At 42.1% G+C, this 22,742-nt stretch overlaps 1 protein-coding gene across 6 annotated transcripts; it reads left to right on the top strand.

Annotated features, from left to right (window-relative positions):
* Nucleotides 1–935: 935 nt before the first annotated feature.
* On the top strand, nt 936–22,073 carry crebrf (creb3 regulatory factor). 6 transcript variants are annotated; one of them, XM_037466897.2, is made up of 11 exons: nt 936–1,094; nt 7,900–8,131; nt 8,390–8,515; nt 9,440–9,609; nt 10,021–10,063; nt 10,145–11,231; nt 11,410–11,607; nt 12,128–12,317; nt 12,502–12,575; nt 12,746–12,865; nt 13,145–22,073. In XM_037466897.2, exons 2-11 carry the CDS (start codon nt 8,123–8,125, stop codon nt 13,261–13,263), a joined length of 2,136 nt encoding a protein of 711 aa, XP_037322794.2. In that variant the 5' UTR covers nt 936–1,094; nt 7,900–8,122; the 3' UTR covers nt 13,264–22,073. The 6 variants fall into 6 exon arrangements, with proteins under 6 accessions (XP_037322794.2, XP_037322790.2, XP_062414257.1 ...); XM_062558272.1 differs by lacking the exon at nt 936–1,094 and adding exons at nt 1,121–1,322; nt 1,866–2,007 and having other exon boundaries at nt 10,021–11,231; XM_037466893.2 differs by having other exon boundaries at nt 10,021–11,231.
* Nucleotides 22,074–22,742: the final 669 nt, after the last annotated feature.

The raw sequence follows: 22,742 nt of genomic DNA, 5'->3' as shown, positions 1-22,742 counted from the left end.
GCTTCAGCTGACCTGCACAGATATATTGATCCTGTCCCGCTCATGGAGGTCAAAGGTTACATTGAGAGTTCTCCTGCATCTTGGGCCATTATTTTGTTCCCTGAATCTGATGTGGCTTTTTAGCCAGATACAAGACAGCCTTCGGAGCCAGTGATGTGTTAACGTTTGTGCATTTCTCTTGAAAGTAAAAAAGCAATATGTCTTTCTCTAAAAGCTTGAATTCAGACCACAACTGCTTTGAAAAAATATGTATATTATGCCGTTGTTAATTATCCCATTCTACCCAAAGTCATGACACTTGGTAATGGCTGGAGTTATAGTTTCTATTTCTTGTGAAAGAGGGGCAGAGGCTTCCTGAAACAGCTGCTTACAGATTGTAACTACTTTTGGGCTGAGCTCAATGGAGACCTTTGTTTATTTCATGGGAATCTGGAAGTTGATTGCATTTTAACAGTTTTGCACAGGTGGTGCTGAATATTGACTTCATGGGGGAATTAAGTTTCACTCACCAACATGCATCGTATGTATCCTTAAGGTCATCCTAACTAAACCTTTGTTAGACCTTGCACTCTGTTAGTTGTCTTTACTTGCTAGTGACTTCTTCCCTGCTGGTACCAGGATTTTTTTTCTTTGCTTGTTTGTCACCTGTAAGGCATAGTGTGAAACCACTTCTCAACCACATGCATGTCTGCCTTTGTGCATAAATCTATTTGCAAACAATATTTGCTCAAGAGTGCTACTTAAAAAAACACACACACACCAAAATGCACTAAAACCAATTCAATGATGATTTTACGTGTCTACACCAGAATTGCATTGTTTTAAAATGAAAGAAATTAAATAATTCTCTCCGTTCAAATATTCCATGAGAATGCAGAAATGTTTTGGCCCAGCTTTGGGCTGTGCTCCTATTGGCCTAGCGCCCCACCACGTGGTCGGGCAGTCACGCGCTTTCCAGCAACCCGTCAGGAAGAAGAAAAACAAAACAAACCCGCGACTGTGCAGACTCCATTGAAGAGAGGACCCTCTTATTTCCAAAGGGGACAAACAAAAGATCCGAAACGAGGTGAGACGTGTGCACGGGCGTCTTGAAAGTGAGTGTGACCGCATATGTTTGGGGGAGTTTGTCCCGCGGCGGAGGGTTAGCCGTGAAGCTAACAGTGCGTTGTTGTGGGCTTCAACTGGCATGAGGAAGGGGGCGTACGAGGCCATACTGTCACCTGGTATGAGGAAGGGGGCATTTGAGGACACACTGTCGGCGGGGTGCGCGTGAAAGCGAAACAGGATCCGTCTGTGCTGCATTGACTAGAAACACAATTTGGGTAAAGTAAGACGTTTAACGTGTTTGTTCTTGCGCATTGTGGTTTACCTAACGTTATCTCCTTGAAGAACAGCTACGGCGTTGAATTGTAACGTTAGCTAGCTAACGCTTCGTGGTGATCTCAGTACATTTCCATCAAAGACAAATGTCAGTTAGCGCCAAATATGCCCACATATTATTACATTGAATGTCATTTAGCTGACGTATTTATCCAAAGCGACTTAGAATAGGTGCATTTCAACCATAAGGATACAAACATAGAACGGCGAGAAACAAGAAAGTGCAATTTCATCAAATAAGCCGATTTTTCGATACATTGTTTTTTTTTCAATTAGAATATAATTAATTGATCGGTTTGTTTAGAAATGTGGTTACACGATGAACCTGCACTTGTAATATAACGTTACGTTTTACATGTAACGTTAGTTTTTAACTGTCCAAAGCATGTTACACTTTTTTTTACAACATACCTACCGCTTTTTGGCGTGCCATGGTTGTGCTAAAGAACATAAACTAACCGTATTTAACTATGTTTGTGGTGCAGAAGACTTAATCTGGCCAGCGAAATGTCCGACACTGACTTTTTGAAGGCAGCCCGTGCTCTCTGGAGGTACACGCCCCCCAACACAAGACTCGCACACTGCTGCTGGAAAAGGGCTCGACACATCTAGAAATTTCCATGCGATGTGAGTTAAATAATGCTCCCGAATCAGGCTTATCTTTACACGGGTGACATATCTGGACTAAAGCTTTCTTTGTGATGACCGATTACGATGGATTTCATCCTCAACAACTCGCTGTATAGTTGTTTAATCCAAATTTGTCAGACTTGCGTATGATTATTATTTGCGTATGGTTGTTTTCAGCACAAATACTAACAAATGCCACAAATTGATGGGAAATCTTATGTTGTGGTCAGGTTTCGTCGTTGGTCGTAGATAACAATAAATATATCTTTTTATATATCTAGGCCACGGGCAGATAGGCCTCCAACTTGTTTATCTTCGCCCTCAACCGACCTTGATATGGGCTGTTTTGCATGTAGCAGTTTCCGGGCTTGACAATCATGGTGGCCAATTGGGAACGTCTGGAGGCGGGAAGCAATTTCCCCTTGACCAATAGGGATGAAGGATTTGGTGGGTGTTGGCCCTCTGGGTTAGATTGAGTTTTGTTTTGCTTTGCTGAGGATCTGTAACGAGTGCAGTGACTGGGGAGATACAAGTGACATCTTTAGATTCGTTGTTGTCGATAAAAGGTAATTTTTAATTCGTAGCCGCCTTTTAGATAAGGTTAATGTTGAGATGTCGACGTTTGTGCAATCTGACTGCTTCATCCAAAAAGTGAATCTATCACAATAGGATATAGAGATATCATTTTGTATTCTTAAAAGATTGTATTACAAAGTTTTATATTTTCATTTCTATTTTCGTACCTTTTTTATGTAGTGTTTTGGGTTTTTCTACTGTGTTATACTGGTTGTAATGCATGTTTTTGGCAAACTGCCATGCTCAGTCTCCTGTCATCAGCTGTTGCAGTGTCTTAACTAGATCTATTACAATAGATTTAATTAATGGTGCTGGTTAAATAAAAGCATTTGCAACTACATCATTATCATCTCATACATCAAACAAAGGGTATTTTGAGAACCCTTTTTATTTTTGTTTATGAACCAGTTATCTTAATTTAGTTGTGACCATGTGCTTGTTTAGCTGTAGCAGATGATCCCAAAGTGAGATATAACAAAAAGAACCATGTTGAATCTTCTTCAAATAACATGAATATGATTAGTGTGTCCCTGTGAAAATATTTCTGGTTATCATGAAAAGTGAAATGCCTAGACTTTTTACACATAAGGCTCTGGTGCTATATTTATGGTGAACTTGAAGTCAGGGACTTTTTCATTTAAATTTGACTGAGAAAGTTGCTTGTTGAGCATCACCAGTAAAGCTTTACTTCATTCTTGTGTCATGTCACCTGTTGCATGCAATATGTTAAATGCCATACCAGAATATTTGGTTAATTATTGACAATGTTGATGCATTGTTAGACTTCTCTATGTAGCCTTAGTTCTTTGGACTGGACCCATTGGAAAAATTGTTGTCATCCTTCGTCATTTGTACAATTACATAGTGGAGCCACTAGGAGCCATGTTAAAATAAACCCAAGTAACCATTTACATTTTGGCCTACTTAACTATGTATTTTTCTCAATTTAATTAATTTGATTGACCTTGTTAACGGCAGACGTTTCAACCTGTCACAGCAAAAAAAACGCGGGTGGGGCTGAAAACATATCTAAGGCCGGGCAATGCAGCAACACGATTAACAATGACATTAGTTGCACCTTTTTTCAAAGTCAAAGTGTGTGATTCGCGGAAGACTGTTTTCCCTTAGGTTACCACACTCCATACCTTTTCCTATGATCATGTGTGCTCCCATTGCAATGGCTCCGTGACACCCCAATTTGGGGCTGACTGGCTTCCAGTAATCTTCCGATAGTTGTGTAGTTGTGTTGCAGAGCAGCTGTGGATTAGACCTAGATATCTGAAGTAAAACTTACATCTCAGTTGGGACATGAACTGCTGCTCAAACGCATTCATTCTCAACACTCAACATCAACTCACCCAACACATTTTGTTTAGCATGTGTATTTTTAAATCCTCAATAGAGTTGAACTCAACAATGTGGCTGTTTTAAGAGGCGTGCTGCTTAGTGCTTTTTATCCAGTAAGGAATCAGAGGCCGACTGGTCTCAGTCACTCACTCCAGATAAGACACTGCTGATTGGCCTACTTGGATCACGTCCAATATTATGAGGGGGAGAATGTGAGCTGTTTGCATGATAGTGATGCAACGAGCACAGTCACCACTATGTTCCTCTTTTTGTTCAGAGCTCAACTAATAGAAGGGAGGAATCACTGGGTAGTATGGGGAAATATGAATACTTATTGCTGTTTTTACTTACCGTAATAAATGGCAACAAATGAACCCTAAACATATTATTATCCCGTTTGCATGAGGCTTTCTTTTAGCCACTTCATGAATTAATTAATTAATCAATCCAATTGTTCGGCATTGGGAGATTTATTTTTTGCAGCTGCAATCCAAACTGATGCCGCAAAGAAGGCTGTTGTGCGAGTCCATTTTGAGATCATTTTAATCAGCATTTGTGTGAACCTCACATCCCTGAGCAAGACACCTAAAACCCTCAATTGCTCCCCAGGCAAAATGTTTAAAAAAAACATTGGTTGAAATGCAATGTAAGTTGCTTTAGATCAAAGCGTCAGAATGACATGTAATGTAATACAAAGAAACCATGCATTTGTAGAGTGACTGGATCGTGACACCACATGTCAGACTTAGTTGTCAAGGGACCATAAAGAACAAAAGCACATTTGATTCTAAATAGTACAAGAAGACATTTGATACGACCAACATGTGTGCTGCAGCAGTTGACAATGATGCAACCATGGTGCATTGTAACAACATAGTCAAAAGTCAATCCAATTACTGAGTGAGGGTAGTGTTCTGTTACCTTAAGCCGCCCCTTGTTTCTAACTAACTAAACTAAAATTCTCTATCCCTATACTCTTTTGAGATGGAAGCATGATGCGGCAAAAATGATGTCCTATTGCAAAATTTCTGTGTCCCTCAATTTAAATCTCTTTTTGGCAAACATTTCGTTTTTTTTACATTTGCTCTATAAGATAAAACAGAACATCACAAATGTTACTCTTACCTAAGCCCTACAAATATCTAATGCTGGCAGGTTTTATCACAGAACCAAGTCTGACCAAAGCCTGAGACGGGTATTCAGCTCTGGTCTTTTTGGACCTGTCGGGCTCTCTCATTAATAACCGACTCTACATCACAGCATGTGTGAGCTACAGAGCAGTGGGTTGGATTGTGTTAAATTCTGCTACTGGAAGGTATTCAGTGCAGATTTGCCTGCAGAGGTGAGGAGCGTTGTGACTTGTTTGCTGCATGTTTGGCACACAAAGCCTTTCTGTTCGCTTCGAGAGCATCAGGAGCAATGCCACTGCAGTTACCCTTGTGTTCAGGCCGTATGCTTGCTCATTCTAATTCTGGTAAGAGACACCAGACGCAGGTGCTAATAATGATCACCATCACAATCTGTATTCAAGAGGCTGAGCTTCCAGAATAAACATACATAATCATTAAAACGGTGTACATGGATATTTATGTGTATAGACTTTAGTGTTTGCAGTGCTTGCATGTTGTTTTGATTTTTGCAAATGTGTTACTTTTGCATTCACTGTTGTACTCGTAGTGTTGTATTGATGTGTTTTTTTGTCACTTCCTGTCTATTTGCAAAGTACTGCAAAGGGATAGAGCTCTGGGGTGAAAAGTGCCTTTTTATTCAGTCAGCTGCCATGTGTGAAGAATGGATGTTGCTCCCCTGGCCTCAGAGGAGTGGGATTGGTGTAGGATTGTGTGTCAGCTGTTCACTGCGGGGGTCATGTCTCCATGCAGATCTTAATTTATTTGCTATGCAAAAGCAGCAAAGAACCCGATGATGAGTCACTAGGTGTTGCAGGAAAGTGAGAGAACAAGCTGAGAATGAGGAGAGGGTGGAATTTGATTATTGAAAATGAGGTTACGGTTAAGCTTGATGAACGCAAAGCAAATCAGATGCACTCGGAACGAATGTGTGGGGGCAGTTGGGGGCTTTCCAAACGAATAATGGGGGCAGGGTTCGAAATACTCTCCACAGTTTTTATTCTTCTAAGAAGCTTATTCTCTCAACAACTTGCAGCTGCCACTGGGTAGTCAGAGAGCTGCGCTGCACTTTGCTAATAGACTTGCTGGTTCAGTGTGTTGCTTAAAAGGAGGGTGCAATGAATGTCTTTTAAAGGCAACTAATTACAGATACTTTTTATTGAAAGTATCTGTAATTAGTTGCCTTTAAAAGACATCTAAAGCCCAGGACGCCCACTGACTAACACTTATAATCCCAAGGGGAATGTTGGCAACAAGACATTGGACCAGTTTCTGACATGTTATCAAAAAAAATGATTACATAAATAAATAATTGATAGAGCAGTCATCAGACTACTCATGTAAATTTGAAACGCCCACAACAGGTGGCCACTTTGATAAAGTCCTTTTCACAGTGTGCAGCTAGAGAGATTGTCTGCCGCATGGCAAAGAGGATTTCTGAAGCATGCCTGGTCTGGTTTTCCCTACAATGATTAGTTGACTCATTAACGATTGCACCGCCAGAGCATTTAGTGCGCTCAATGTTTGGTCCTGTTTGAAACAAACGTTTTTCTTTTTCTTCTCTTTGTCTTTACTATGGTTAAAAGGGATTTCACAGACCTATGGAATGGATGTTCTGGGACAAATTTGCTGCAGTGTTGCATTGTTTACAGTGATGTCCTCATTTGTGACAAGTGATTTTATTGGTCAGTTTTGGGTTTATTTACAAATTTTTGCCTCTGATTCTTAAGAGTGTGGTTACTGTCACGATGACTTCACTCACATTTGTTTTTGTTGACTGCAGTTTTAAAGCCCCGAGTTTTGTCCTCCGCCAACTTGTTTTATATTTTATATGTCTGTTTATATATAGAGCAAACCCCTCTATTTAGCAAACTTTATAGTTTCCTATAAATTATTATTCCTATAGGAATAATAATTGACTAGATGAACCATATCCATTGAAGACCACCTGGAACTAGCAATTGAGAATGTTACTCATGTTTCAGCATATTTTACTGAGGTAAAAAAATCATATGAGAACCAGACTTGTAGACCAATCACAATTACTTTTGGAACCAGAGGCGTCGCCCCCTCAGAGCCATTGAAAATATTCCAAGTTCAAAGCTTTTCATCACTGGTTCCCGTGACAATCTACAGCTTTTTTTATAAGGGAGCCAGTCCCTTGTCAGATCACAGGAACATGGTACCCTTACCGTGTGAAATATTACTTGTTTATACACTTATCTATGCGGCTGCATGGTAAGATAACACAAGCATCAGGGAGGGAGGGGTTCTGCGTGTTTGGCAGCACAGTGATGATAATTTGTGGCAAGAAAAAGTGTGTTTAAAAGGTTTTTTATTCTAAAGTGCTGTCTCTTAGCCTGCTAGCTCCTATAGCAATATCAATATCATATCCTGTTCCACTTGCTTTTTTGCCTTTTGGGTGAATTAAGATTGTACTTTCTTTTCTTACCTCACCAGAAGACCTTTGTAAAATGGGTTATTATATCCTACACAACTATATCAACCTCAGAACAATTTATACATCTGCAGACCGGAAAGGAAAGGATTGTGTGTTTTGCTGCTGCCATCTGCTTTCAGTTCTGGTATCAATAGCTCTCACGGTTCATTTCAGGAGAAGCAAAACATCTGTCCTTCTAAATAACATTGCAAATGAGGACGGGATAAGTAATCGATATACATATATTGATGGGATGTCAGTATGCCTGTTGCATTGGGTGCGAAATAAACTCAGCAGTTTAAAAAAAAACAGCTGCATGGTATTTGTGTAATATTTCTTTTTTTTTTTATCCATTGATTCTAAAACTTCTGCTCTGTGCACGCTCTATTTTTACCACAGACCCGAAGCATACAAGACCACAAGAGATCAGACCAGACCAGACCAGGTGGAGCCCAACATTGACACCCTCTTTCCCCTCCCCCTCAGCCCCCCAGGCTGCATCCACCAGATCGTCTTCATTTAGCAGTAATTTTATCGCTGCTGCTGCTATAAACTCTGACCTCAGCGAAGGGACCGAAGGCCCAGAGGTTTCCCTAGTTGACACTCTAAGCTGTGCTCTGCGATGCCACAGGTATGAGGGACGACAGAGGGAGGGGGCACACTCTTTCCTCATGCATGAAATAAAGTCATAACAGAAATGTTCAATTCAAAACTGAATTTGAGTGAGACAAAACCGTTACCCAAAAAGTAAGGATAACATGGAAGAACTTGGTTTATCAGATTTTCATTTTTTGCATGTTGACTGTCTATTACTGTCTGTCCATTTGAGTGTTTTATTTTCTCATAAAAAATAAATAAATAAAAAAAATCAAATTCTGTGCTGTTTCAGCCTAGTGTCAGTGGGATGGATCCTCCCTTTGCTGACGCCTTTCAGAACTACTCCTTTGCTGACCAGGCCCTCACCAGCACCGAGCTGCTCGCCAGCAGCTCTGACCCAGTCTTCATGTACGAACTGGTAAGTGACACATACACATCATCAGAAAACATTAGTCAACTAAAAGTGTGGGCATAGTTAATAGCTAGGACATGATTTAGCATATGCAAAGATGCATTTACGTACCATACATTCCAAATCAAGAGTTATACAAACGTAAAGGGAAAGGGACGCAAACCATTTGTGTCCAGGTGGAGAGGGGTTGGCTACAGTTTGTGTTGACCGCCTCATGGTCCTGGAGGCAAACAAGTCGAGGAGGGGTGGCAGATTGTAGTCAATCCTGAAAAACATTATTCTGAGCGGGTACTCTACAGTTTGGAGTTTAGTTTCACTTCAACGTTCCTGTTCAATACTTGACATTAATAGCTCTAAATCCGCAAAACAGTAGCCTTGTATTAATCGGAAAACTTCAATGGAAAAGGTTAATTAAGGTTAATCCGTTACTTTCTACCTTATTACATTACATTACATGTCATTTAGCTGACGCTTTTATCCAAAGCGACTTACAATAAGTGCTTTATCATGTAGTGTAGTGGAAAAACACTGTTGCGCACAAGCAGCCCCACCCGTATCAAAAAACAATATTAGGTTACATGTTGCAAACTACCAACAAACCTCAGGGAGGATTTTAATTCCCAGCATAGTAAGTGGCACAAGGGTGTTTTCTTTTTTAATTAATATAACCTTTAATCTTATACTGGCATATTCCCAATAAAAAATACATCCATATGCTTGGATGCATTTTTGCAGTTTGCCTCCTTGTGCGAGCAACAACTGTGGCCCAATGCATAAGGTTTTCAGCTCCTCCATCAGTCCGGGAAACACTTCATGATGATTTTGAAAATATCTAAAATAAGAGGGTCATCCTCAAACTGTATGGAATCGGACATCTCTTCTAATCCCCCGCCTGGTTGACTCCCCTCCCTGTTTGTTTCCTCTCTGCAGGACAGAGACATAACCCACCGGCAGAGCCCCTGTCGGGACAGCATCTTGGGAGACGGAGGCAAGGAAGCGGAGAGCTGTGTTGATCAGCTCATGGGGCTGGGCGAGTGTGAGACAGTCTGCAGCAGCCCAGCGTTCGAACAGTGGGACTCCTACTGGGAAGATGTCACCAGGTACCGGATCATTTATTTATGTGTTTGGGCTTATTTTAGACTCGGTTAAAAACAACCACACATTAAGACATTAATGCATACCGATGAATTTAATGGAAATGGCATAGGTACAACTTTCCTTTAACATTTCAGTTACAAAAGTACTGTCTGAGGCAGTCCCCTGTGTCCTCAGGTGCTGCGGAGCCTTTCCTGCACATATCCTGATGTTTTGCTGCTAAAATAGTTAGTGTACTTGCCACAGATGCATCATCCATATCTATGGCTTTAATGCACTATTAGTTGTATTGTTAATTCATCTCTCACAATACTTTATCCATGAATGGCCAGACCTTATTTCCAACATATTGTAAAGCGTAACATACAATGAAAGCTTTGACTGTTGATACTACTGCATGTCTCTGTCATAAACAGATACACTCGGCTGGCCAGCTGTGACGTCTGGGGCACCAAAGAGGTAGATTTCCTTGGATTAGATGACTTTTCTAGTCCCTACCAGGACGAGGATGTGATTGGTAAAACCCCGACGCTTGCTCAGCTCAACAGCGAGGATTCGCTGCCTGTCGTCGAGGCGCTCTGCCCACCTGCTGACGTGGCGCTGCCCGCCCCTCAGCTTCCGCTGCCCCAGCTTCCCTGTCACAGCAAGAGAGCACTGTTTCCTGGCCATGGATTTGGCCCCGGCTCGGCGCGGCCCCCTCCAAGCTCCACATCCTCTTTCCGTACTCCCCGTTGCTTTCGCCCAGACTTTCCTGAAAGCACCAAAAAAGCCACCAGACCTATCCCCTCCAGCACTGAGACTATGGCTAAGAACCAAAACCTCCTAAGTCTCACGCAAGATCACGGCCACGCTGAAACCAAGCCCTACTGGCGAGGAACCAAGATGGCCGCCCCAACTTCTTACGGCACCGACTTTGTGCGAAAAGCTAAAGTCCGTGTGAGTGCCGTGCATAAGACTCAGCCCGACGCGCCCTCCCAGGCGGAGTTTGAGAAGTCACTTCCACCTCTTCCTCTCTCCCAACCCCAAGATGAAAAGGCCTGCAATTCGGCCACGGCCACCTTGGTGGTGATTCCTGTTGCTGCGGGCAGTGGCTTTGCCAGCCTGACGAGCTTTGAGAGGAGGGCAGAGGGGACTGTGACGAGCGAAACGCCTGTAGCCTGGTCTGCCCCCGTGCCACAGCAGGTTGAGGCGAGCCCGGTCCTGGAGGGCAGCGCACCCGGACTGGCTGGCGGTGGCGACGTTGTGGGCGGGGCGAGCCAAGGCAGCACGGATCAGGCTGTCGAGGGGGCGGAGAAAAGCAAGGAGGAGGAGCACAACTACTCACTGTTCCTGACCCACAACAGACTTGCCATCAGGTCCCACACCAAGCAGGAGAATGAGGAGGAGGAGGAGGAGGAAGAAGAGGAGGAGGAGGAGGAGGAGGAAGAGGAAGAAGAAGATGAGGAAGATGCGGAAGATGCGGAGGAGGAGGAAGGCGATGGGCTTGAGCTCGATGACGAAGACCACGATGAGGGTTTTGGCAGTGAGCACGAGCTGTCTGATAATGAGGAGGAGGAGGATGAGGAGGAGGATGAAGACTACGAAGCCGACAAGGACGATGACATGAGTGATGCCTTCTCCGAGCCAGGTAGCCGCCCGTCTTCTTTGTGCTTCTGGTTGGGTGTGACCAATAAATGATGTGTCATTCTTTGAGTCATTTGTTTACTTCTGAAATGATGACCGTTCTTTCTTTATTTCCCTCATCATTTAAATACAGAGTTTTTTCTATTGCGCTGATATCCTCCCCGCCCTCCTGTTTTCTCCAGGCTGCGACATGGAGCTAACGGAGGACATAAAAGGCCTGACAGCAGGAGTCTCCAGCCGGAAGAGGGGCAAGCGTCGCTACTTCTGGGAGTACAGCGAGCAGCTCACCCCCTCCAAACAGGAACGAATGCTCAAGCCGTCTGAGTGGGACAGACACACGCTGCCTAGCAACCTTTACCAAAAGAACGGGCCTCTCCATGGTAAACACATGCAGTACATATATCAGATTATGAAGCGTATTCAATAGCCTTATGAGAATCTAAAATGGAACGACTTTAGGATTCTTTTTATTTTTGAAATGTAATTTCCCCACGTCAATCGAACATCATAAAACGTATCTAACATGCCTTTTAGTAGAGACTGCAGTGCTACAGCACTGCTTCTCTCAGCGGGACTGTGGCAGTTGGGACTAACACAACAGCAGCTGTGCACAGCATGTTGCAGTGATACTATAGTTTAAATGATCACATGTTCAAATGCCCTGCACAAGCACCAAATACTTTGTGTTGCATTCATATCCCCGTTAATTTGAGCCTGCTGTTTAGATTGTGGTCCATTGTTCCCAATTTCTTATTCAGTCACAGATTGTTTGACATGCAACAAATACTAGTAAATCAGGAAGCAGTGCGAGACTAATTGACCACGGAAACTGCAATGGCTGTCGCACATACTTGTGTAGGGAGTCATCGCTGACGCCTCCTCTCATTGGTTGTCATGAAGGAAAGTACATGCTGAAGAAGTCCCGCCGCACAGACGTGGAAGACCTGACCCCAAATCCACGCAAGCTGCTGCAGATCGGCACCGAGCTCCGTAAACTGAACAAGGTCATCAGCGACTTGACGCCCGTCAGTGAACTGCCGCTGACCGCAAGGCCGCGGTCCCGCAAGGAGAAGAACAAGCTGGCGTCCAGGTAACGCAAGCGCTGCACATGCACACCAGAGGAGTGTTTTTCACAAGTTCACATGTTTTAAAAAGGTTTCGCTGCTTCGACCACGTGTGTAGTTTAGAGGTTAGTTGTAGCCAATCTGTTTATTGTTTCCCCAGGGCCTACTGTTGCGCATTAGTGAACTGTGCTCATCTGTTGTTTATCTTAGAGCTTGTCGTTTAAAAAAGAAGGCCCAGTATGAAGCAAACAAGGTGAAGCTCTGGGGACTCAGCACGGAATACGGTATGTTGCCCCAGTTTTACACCGTTCTAATCAAACTTTTTCACATTCAAAATTGACCTTCAGAACTTTGAAAATGATCACAAAAGGGGGGGGTTTACCATCAACGGTTACTGAGTGCACTAATGTTTTGGTGGTGCTTATTTGTGTCTTCAACCATGTGCCCACTGCAGATCGGCTGCTCTTTGTGATCAATGCCATCAAGGAGGAGATAGTTTCCAGAGTGGAGGACTCTACTCCGCGTGCGACCAACATGGCTGACACTCTGGAGCACCTCATCAAGGAGACACTCGGTGAGAATCACTGTTGAGCCTTCATCATCATCATGTTATGAAGACAACAAGATAATACAGGGGAAAAATGGATGCATTTAACTAGAATAAATGGGATATGTGTGTATGCCTGTATGTAATGTATATACATATGGAGTGGGTCCAACTCAATCTGAACAGGAAGGTTTATCACAGTAATATAGTATATTTTCTTTAGGTGCAATGCAAAAATCCTCATGTATTTGTTTCTTACATGAACAAGTTGTTTTACAGAAGATGCTCTCATGTGTCTTAATGCAGTGTCATCACCTGTTGCTGGGGAGACTTCAGATTTTGTCAATAAGATCTTGGAGAACACCGGACACGGCGATCCCACCGGCGGACTGGTCGGCCTGCGAGTCCCGACCTCCAAAGTCTAGACAAACTGCGGTCCACTGAGAGCAGTGGGCTAAATATTACCACCGTGCTGTCCCATTGTAACTATGCTCCCTGCTGCATGCCCCCCCCACTCCCCCAACCCAAAGTCAATACACATTGTTAGTCACACAAACACACACATACCGCTCCCTATGTGTACGTATGTGTGCTTGTTTTAGCCATGCACCTGTACAGGATACACCTTAGCTTACTCTCTGCACACTGTGCGCAGAGTCAGCGTGTCACTCTCCCCACCCATCGTCAACGTCTGTTGGGGAAAGCGCCTCTAGGAGCAAGAGATGGTTCGGTGTATAGCTAATCGCACATCCTAAATCCGCTGGTGACTATAAGATGTGTTTAGCATAGTGTTGTGCGGGATCGAATCTGTTGGAGGTTTGCTTCCAGGGCGCAAAGACAGTCACACGTCCGGAATACTTTCACACAGTTCATCTGAGGTTTTAACCATAGAGGAAGAATTGTTACACGTCGGACACCATCCGAGGTCGGGGAAAAAAGGAGTTTCAGTAATCATTTCCTAGAAGAGACTCACCTTCCATGGCAACACAAATGAACTCAAGTATGTTGAGCACACCCACTCACAAAAAAAGACTTTGAAGTCTACAGCTTTGGTTGCGAGGAAAAAAAACAAAATCAGAAGAAGGTTGGGCCGAGGCATTTTGGGGTGGCAGGAAGTATTTTGTATTGAAGGCCTCAATATGTTCATGCCATTCCCTGTTTGCCAATCAGGTCTGATGGTGTTAAAAAGTTCACATTTAGGAAACGAAAGCTCGTAAACAAAAAAAGCAATACAAGCTTAAAGTCAAAATTGGAATCAAGCGATTAAGCAACGGAGATCCTGCTGTTTTCATCCGGCAGGAGAAAGCTTAATGCTTCAGTTTGACTATGACCGCTTAAACAGCAGGAGGTGAACGAGGCGAAAAAGTGTGTGGAGTTTGGTGCTTTTGGTGCTTGTTTTAACTGGACCGGGTGAAACGGGCATTTTGCCGGAATGGGAGCCGACTGAGTGAGATGTTAGTGGTGGAGGTGATGGATGACAAAGAGTGATGCATCTCCTTTAGAAAAATGTACATAAGTGTCTCCTGGTGAACAGCAGCACTGGCTCCCCTATTTGTACAGTAGAGATGACCAGGTGTGTTCATACTAGTGTTTGATCAGAGTTCTATTCATTGTGCCTTGTGTATGTATGTGTGTGTTACTGTAAGTCTGAGTGAGTATATGAGAGGGACTGAACGAGAAGAGGTGATTGGTCAGAACTCCCTGAGGTCCAGCCAAGGAGAGAACAGCTTTACACAGAGGGAGGTCATTGGTTGAGTGCGAGGAGGGAGACTATTGTGGGTTTTGTTGTGTATTTCAGTTGTCTAAAGATATTCTGAATGTACAAAAATAAGTGGAAGCTTTCGTTGCGTCATGCCACAGAGTCTGTGTATATGGGAGGGCTCTGCGATGGATTCCTTTTGTTGTTTTTTTGGTACTCTTGTCTTTTAGGGATCGGGGGAGGGTGAAGAGATATTTTTGTTTTAGAGTTACAAAAAAATATTTGCACACTATATTTTGATTGTTTTTTTGTACCAAAGACACATGCAACAAAATGGCGACCAGCCAGTTAAAGTAAGGTTTTGCACAGCTTAACTGACGCCGTATTGAATGTAAGAAATGTGGGAGGGTCAGGGAACTTCGTAGAACTGTGAAATTAGCTTGGGTCCAATTCTGTACAGAAAAGGAATATTCAGTCATGTTTTTAAGAATATGAAAATGAACTCCATCTGTGGGCTTCTCCAGTAGATGTGTTGCGTAGCGAGCACTTCATTCCTGAACTGGTTCCTCCCTCCTCGTGCTAATTGCTCTTATGGCGCAAACTAGGACAAAAAAAAAACCAAGAGTGCGAGTAGATAAGCTATGTTACCTTTTTGTTTGTCAAAATGTCACCAACAATAACCAAAATGTTTTGTTCCTGGTGTCACTTGTTTGATTTCTGTATTTAGATGAGGTCTAGTCCATTAACCTAATTGTGTTTTAGAGTACTATGTATAAAATGTCTATCAATGGTAAAATGCCACTTTCATGACAATGGATTAGTTTTTAAGCATGACACACCTCTAAATCTTATCTTTGCATTGAGTAAGTTAGTGGAAAAAAAAAAAAAGAAAAAAAATAGTGTTATATTTTTGTACTTTAGCTGCCTGCTATCTTTCCTGTTGGTTTGTAAGTATTTGTTGAGTGGAGAGAATGAAATAAGGGGGAAAAGAAGAGAACGGTCTGAAAGAGCAGTCTGTTGATCTGATTCTTTGATTTATTAGCCGACACATGACCCTATCTGTTTCATTTACTGGTTGAGGGATTTACAGAGAATTAGGACTGGATTTATTTAAAACACAATGCAACAAAGCCACGGACTAGTTTGGGTGATCTAATGAGGAGAAGAATGAGGACGTGCCGTCCTTAGAAGGACAGGCAATGAAAGCCAAAGCATTGGAGTGTTTTCCTGTATTGATCTGTGCATTGTGATCCCGATGTTCACACATGTTCCCCTTTTCACCATGAAATCGGGTTAAATTTTGCATTTTCTGGGATTGGCATTTGTTTTCTGCCTAACCTTCCCTTTGGTACTCTGCTCACATTCTTCCTGACCAGCCAAAGCCGCGGAAATTACACTCTTCACCAAAACATGTAGAGTTACAATATCCAGGCCGCAGTTCGGCGGCTTGTCCAAACTTAAGAAATGCATGATGTCTGCATGCGTGCCTTCCTGCTGACTCCTTAGACAAAATGCTGCTCTTCCCAGGAATTTTAAAGTTCAACCAGAGTTCCCTCCATTAACAAGATAAAATAAACAAAAATACATGTTTGGCATAGCTGAATTCAGGTTAGTTTGAAGGGGAGAAAGTACTCCTTGTCTGGTGATGGCCATGCAGAGCTGTGGTCTTTTTGTAATGTGTTATTGAATAACAGCTAGTGCTTAATCTATATAGGTATATATATATATATATTATATTTTTTACAGATTTCTGTTCCATCTAAAAAGGGAGAAATGGTGCTTTTTTTCAGAAAATAGAATGATGGGTATCAGAGATTCTTATTTGACTTCTTATTGCTAGTTGTAGCCTAATCACTTGCTCTCCCCTACCGTCCATAGCTATTTTCTTAGTACTGATTCATTTTTGTAAATAGACAATAAGTCTATATGTACCTTCTAAATGTTAGATATATGTATAGAAAACTATCTTATATGTTTGAAAACAAAAGCACTTTGTCCAAAAAAGGAAAAAAAAAAAAAAAAAAAAGAAAGCATTTTTTTTCTTCTTCCATTTGCTGCTAAAAGGCCTGGCGTGAATGCTGCAAGTGTACTTGGTGACTACTTGCTCGGATAGGTCTATTACCTGACTTGGCCAGGTCTATAAACTGGCAGGAAACCGGTGCGCGATCTGACGAGGCTTAGATCGAAATGTTTCTGTAGCCATGTAATGATATGAGGTGCTGTATGAGCATGTATCATTGCTTGGCTTTGGGAGGCCCAGACAGGATAGATTTATTTCCTGGTCAGGAAATGTGTTTGTGGTCTTAAAAAAATAAATAAATAAATAAGGGTTTTGATTCCAGGGCCCCTACTTTGATCCTGATGCTGAACCCTTTGGCGTCATGATTAATTTGCCTTCAGTAGAGGTTTCCTATGGAAAAAATGGATTCTGCTTTGGCTTCCTCTTCAGGGTGATGTACAGTGTAGACACATTTCTCCAGAGAGCTATATTGTTATAATTTGTAAACTGATTTCTACTTGTGACTTAATGAGGAGGAAGAGGAGGAGGAGGAGGAGGAGGAGGGGGGGTGGTGGTGGTTGAGCCCAGAGCGCCCAGGAAGAGCCTGTCTGAAAGATGCTGTTCCGGGCGCCTTGGGGGAGGTTAAAATATCATTGTACTGTATGGCAAACCAGTCTCGAAAGGAGACTCAATCTGGATACTTATTGCCTTTTTAAACTTTTCACTTACACACAAAACAAAAAAGAATTACTTGGCAGAGGGGTCTGTTGCCGAAGTTTGTGACATCGCCCTGCCAATACATTGTCAACAACAACACAGCCGTTCAGCCCGATCGGCTCAAAACAAACCTTGACTGAAGTAGAAGACGTGAAATGTGTCCGGAAAATGGCATCAAAATTGTCAACTCCTTGTGCTCACCTGTATCTTTTGGGACTACTTTTGAAGCATTTTTCAACTACAATTCTTCCCCGGTCTGGAAGGGGGTCGCCGGTTGTTGAGAGAGCCGGTTGGTTGGCCAGCGTCAAACCAGCCACACGGTGTGTGTGTGTGTGTGTGTGTGTGTGTGTGTGTGGTGTTTTGTAGACGAAACTAATTCAAGAGAAGAGTCCTCACAGGTTTTTACATTTAACATGTTGAGCGCAAGCGGGGAAACTTTACATTCAGACCAGGAGACTCTGTGGCATTTTAACAGTCAAGGAATTGAGTGAAAATCTACGCAAGTAAAACTATTCCTTATTCTTTTTATTTCTGATGATATAAATCCTAGTCATTCAATTATTAAGCTAGCGTGTGTAACTTTGTGCTCCTCTTGTCCAATAAAAGCAAAGTGGATCCATAAAGCTTTTCTTCAGCAAATCAGGGTAATATTGTTCTTCTATCTGACATATGTGATGTCGTATGAAAAGAAAAAGAACAGAAAAATATATTTATGTATTCCAATTACCGCCATTCTTTACTCTGTACAAAAAAACGTGCGTGTGTGTGTTTATGAATTGTCAATGTCAATCAATATAGTGCAGTGCTCGCTAGACAAACTTTAAAAAGGCCAACAGACGTGTCACAATAATTCCCAGTGTCCCCGCTCTCTCCTGATTGGTATTCTAACTCACACAACCTGCAACATTTTGCTCTCACAAAGGATTTTACTATTTTTCGCCATGAAATCTTGGCACATGGTGCTAAATTACTTTCCCAAGGAATCATCCGATAACGTAGACGGCAACTGTATTAGATCCACTCACCCAGATGCGAACATGTGGTTATTGTTCTCAATGCCTGCATCAAAACGTCCATGTTGGACCAGTCGGAGGAACATCGTTACTCTGAACAGCAGCAGACATGTGATTTATGAAATATTGGGCCGAATGGCCGCTATTGTTAAGTGTGCCATTATTTCTTATGTAAAAGTCAGACTCCTTGATTTGACACCATTGCTCAAAGCCACAGAGGATCTTTATTCCATCTGGGAGGTACAAACCTTTTGTTTCTCCAATTCATGTGTAATTTCAAAAAGATTTCTTTGAAAAAGTTATGCGGTCTAGCAAATACTATTCATAAATACACTTACAATTAGTCAAAAGTATTTCTTGCTGTAATGTTTTTTTTTTTTTTTTTTAACAACAAGCAACCAAAAAACTAGAAAACTTCACCTCCTACTGTCTGTGGTGTCAGATCTCTGAGTCTGGTTTTGAGGTTTTTTGGGGGGGGCAATTTCAACTTTCCTGTCTTGTTCTGACCCATGTGGGCCACCGTATCTTTAGAGGCTGTGTCCTCACTAACCTGCACATGTTTCCCAGTATGAATTCGAGAAATACAGAACTGTCCTCTGTGACAAAAAAAAGAAGAAGAAAAAGCAGTAAGAAAAATATTGTGTGCACGACGATGTCCTGCACAGCACTGAGAGAATCAAGCAACGGAAGTCGTCTCCATTGTTACTCTCAGTCCAATGATTTCGTATTTGCTGCTATTGAATGAGCACAAAGACACTTTTGGTTTTGGTTTGCATGTCCGCGACACGATCGTATTTACAGTCCCTGTCCCTGTTTTTTGTCGCACCTTTTTTACTACGACAGTCAAAAGACCAACACAGTGTTGCTCACCTTGCACTTGATTTTTTTGAATACGATGCCTGCTGAACCAGGTGCCTTTAATCAAATATATGAGAACACAAATCTGCACCTTGGGTCAGTCGGGAGGGGAGTCCCTACACAAACAAGGGGCTTGGTTTCCAAAAACCTTGACCCGAATTACAAAAGTGAACGATCGAATTGTTATTCTAAATCAACACACCTTGTGTAACAGCAGATAGGCTGTTTGTCGTGTCTCCATAGGGTTTACATTTAAAAGTATAAGGGAAAAAATATCAATTTAAACTCCTAAATTGATGTTGTTTTGGGAAACCTGGTTCCTTTTTAACTCTTTCTCTGCCCACTACGCCACATTATGGTTTTTATGTGCATTGGCTGCTGCTGCTATCACCGCCGTGAGTCCGTTTAGAGGAGGACAAGCTTCCACTGTGTCCGAGGCAGAGGGAGACCTGGGCCGGCTTTGTACCGAGTCAATTTAAATTGCATCCTTCTCCATCTGTGGTTTTGAAATGGAGCACCGTGTTGCCGAGTCTTGAGACCTTTTTTTGAGAAAAACGAATCAAAAATCCACAAAAAAGAAAGAAAAAAAAAGAAAGAAGAAGCTTAAAACAGAACTTTCCGTTTTCTTAACTTTGCTATTATAAAGTGCCAGACCCTCCTTGAAGTCAGCACTGAGTCGCTGGGTGCGAACGAAGCGACGAACGGAGCGCGGGGGAGAACCGTGGTGCTAATCTGTCTGGCTGGGTGCTGACGCGGCTGTGTTTTAAAAAGCTCTTTTAGCCATACTGTTCCTCCCGTCTTGTGTTTCTGACTGCTGTATGCTGGTATAGCGGCTGCTGTGCTGATGAATGTGGACTAGTCTTCCTCAGCAGTATCCTAAAGACCAGTGTCTGGGGGAGCTTTTCCTGTTGTGCTAATTCCTGTTAGACTTTAGTCTGGATACAGAGGGAGACTCTTGTCGTCCGGATGTAGATGAATGTTGTATCTTTATATGGCGCCGCCATAATATTATGGTTTGATATTTATGCTGACTCTGTCAAAAGTTGCTTGTTAGAATTTATTTGCCCTAAATTATATTTTTGCTTTGTATTTTCCCTCGATCCCAGTGTTCATACCATTTCTTTGATATTTATTTGTTTTGTCCTGTAGATTAACATGTAAGGGGACATTTCTTTGAAATTAGACTTAATTCCACTGAAACGGGACCTGCCAGGAGTCGGACATCACATGATGTTCATAGACATGAATCAAAGTCACATTGAAACCAGTTTTGCTTTTTTTCACTTAACTTTACTACTTAATCTTCATTATGTCATTTTATCTGGGCAACCAGCGGAGACTCAAGTGTTTGGTCCCCACAAAACGGGAAGATGAACAGAAAACTATAAATAAATCGTAATTTATGTTGGATCAGTGCGAACAGGGTCTGGTATTAATACGCTAAAAATAACAGACTGCACTGACTTCCACCGGATTTGGCTGCCAAACATACAACATGTCATCAGAATAATTTGGGATAATTCCATAAAAATACCACACACAGTGGCTTCGGTTGTTGCCTTCGGCCTTTTATACTCGCTCACAGGAAGCAAGATGTAGTTGGCGCCGCAGTTTCATTTGTGACTTAGATTACACGTCGTCGCCGTCGTCGAGGCGTTTTGTCATCGGAGGTCGGAGGTCGGAGGCAGTGGGGTAGACCAGACTCGCTGGGTCGCCACAGAGAACCTCTCCTCCCCCGGTGTCGTGACTCCCGGCGCTCCGCGGCCTTGAAGCTCGAGTTGGGAGTCGGCTCGCCTGCTCTCTCTGTCTTTGGTGGGACGTTTGTAAGCATTTGATCAGTTTTCTGGGAAAACTGCACCCGAGATGTTTTCAGCCCTCTTGGGTCTTAAAGAAGGGCTTTGGCTCGCAGTTGCCTTGTCAGGGAGCTGCTGATATCAGCCGGGGGGGGCACTTAATGCTGGTGGGCAGAGACCCCTCATCCTACCCTGAAATTATTGTTTGGGGCAGGGGAGTCATTTCCTCTGCTGCAGACTGATCTTTTTGAATCAAAAGACAACGACTCGCCCCTTAAATATATAAACATCCCCTCTTTCCTTATCTTCACACGTCAACATGTAACACTGCAGTGATTTACATCTCCCAGATGGAGAGAGAGAGATATTTAACAAACATGTGCTATAGTATAAACATTTTTTTTTCCTTCAATTTTGATAATCAAGACAGACAGTGAGTAGATTTTATGGTAAAATCATACAAGTCCATGTCGAGGCTTTGGGATGTGCCGTTCATCCTGAGCTCCACGGCTACATGCCATTGTAATGATGCTTGTGGTCTTGTATGGTAACTTATTTGACCAGTTCAACAGCATGGGATCTTTCTGTAATTAGTCCTGTATGTTCCTCTCCCCAGTCTCATTGCTAAGTGCTCTATAATAGATCTCTTGGTGATTATAATTTCTTTAAGAAGTAAAACCTGCAGAAAGTGTATCCTGCTGAAACTAACTTGATCCTCTCTTTAGCAATGACGTCTATATTTGTAGTTCACATATATGCCTGTTCGAATACAATATCTTGACCGTTATATTTATGTTGTGTAATAAATGTTGTGCTGGGTTTTTACTTTTTATTTTATCTAACTTTCTTTTGTTCAAGTTTCTTTTTGGATGCACAGTCAGCGGCTTTGTGCACAGGCACGGAAATCTAAAAGGTGTTTTGGTTTTTTTTTGGTTTATACTGTAAAACTCATTCTGTTTCAGAGCTTCTGACATCCTGCGGACACATGCCCGGAATCTCTGTTGTGTTATTGTGCCTCTCTTCTTTTCTTTTTTTTTAAACCATTCTTTCTCTGTTGTATCAGCTGGAGTTGGTACCACAGCTCTGCTTGTAACCACAATAGTCTGATTATGTTTATTGATTTGAATATCAAAATAATAAAACCATTAGCACCCCATCCTAAATCGTGTGAGTTAATTAGTTCAACTTTTAGGATCGCTTCAATGAAGACCCCAATGTACATACAGATTTAAATTGACTTTCATAGTAGTAGAAGCAACAACAAAAAAAACACCACAGGTCTTCTCATTCCTAACAACAAAATATGTTTGGGAATTAATTAATACTATTGTGTATTTTTCTTCCTAAAGTACATTTTTTAGCAGTAAATACAATTTGGTGCTCTCCATCAGAAAGAAAAACAACGTCCACGTAGTGTCACGAGGAGAGCTCTTTGGCATAGATACAAAAGCTCTTTCCGAGTTTTAGACCATAGTTTGGGTGTCTGGAAAATTGTAAAATTTCACCAGACTAACCAAATACAGTATGACTTACAGGATAAAAATGCAACACCAACTACCTCTGCAAATTGTATCTTAACACGGATTCATGGATTTAAACATCTTTTTTACTTCATTTTGAAAAGCAGAATTTGGATCGATTGACAGCAGAATTCTGTAGAAAAAATTAATTTCCGGTCCACTGTCCACAAGATGCATCACTTGAGGTACACTTGTGTGGATTGATCTTCCCCATAAAGTCCTGCATATTAACCAAAATAAATAAGAATCTTTGAAATGTATAAATTAAACAAAAACACACGCATAGTCTATACTAAGCTTTAAAA

Source organism: Pungitius pungitius, chromosome 16 (genome assembly GCF_949316345.1).
Source record: "Pungitius pungitius chromosome 16, fPunPun2.1, whole genome shotgun sequence".
In the NCBI taxonomy this organism is placed as follows: domain Eukaryota; kingdom Metazoa; phylum Chordata; class Actinopteri; order Perciformes; family Gasterosteidae; genus Pungitius; species Pungitius pungitius.
The sequence above is the reverse complement of the archived record's forward strand: the minus strand, read 5'-3'. Positions and strand labels throughout refer to the sequence as shown.

Bases quoted from the DNA above. Each gene is read 5' to 3' on its own strand.
- crebrf (XM_037466893.2), top strand. The intron at 11,232-11,409 runs GTAGCCGCCCGT...TGTTTTCTCCAG, and splicing joins TGATGCCTTCTCCGAGCCAG to GCTGCGACATGGAGCTAACG. The intron at 11,608-12,127 runs GTAAACACATGC...GTTGTCATGAAG, and splicing joins AAAGAACGGGCCTCTCCATG to GAAAGTACATGCTGAAGAAG.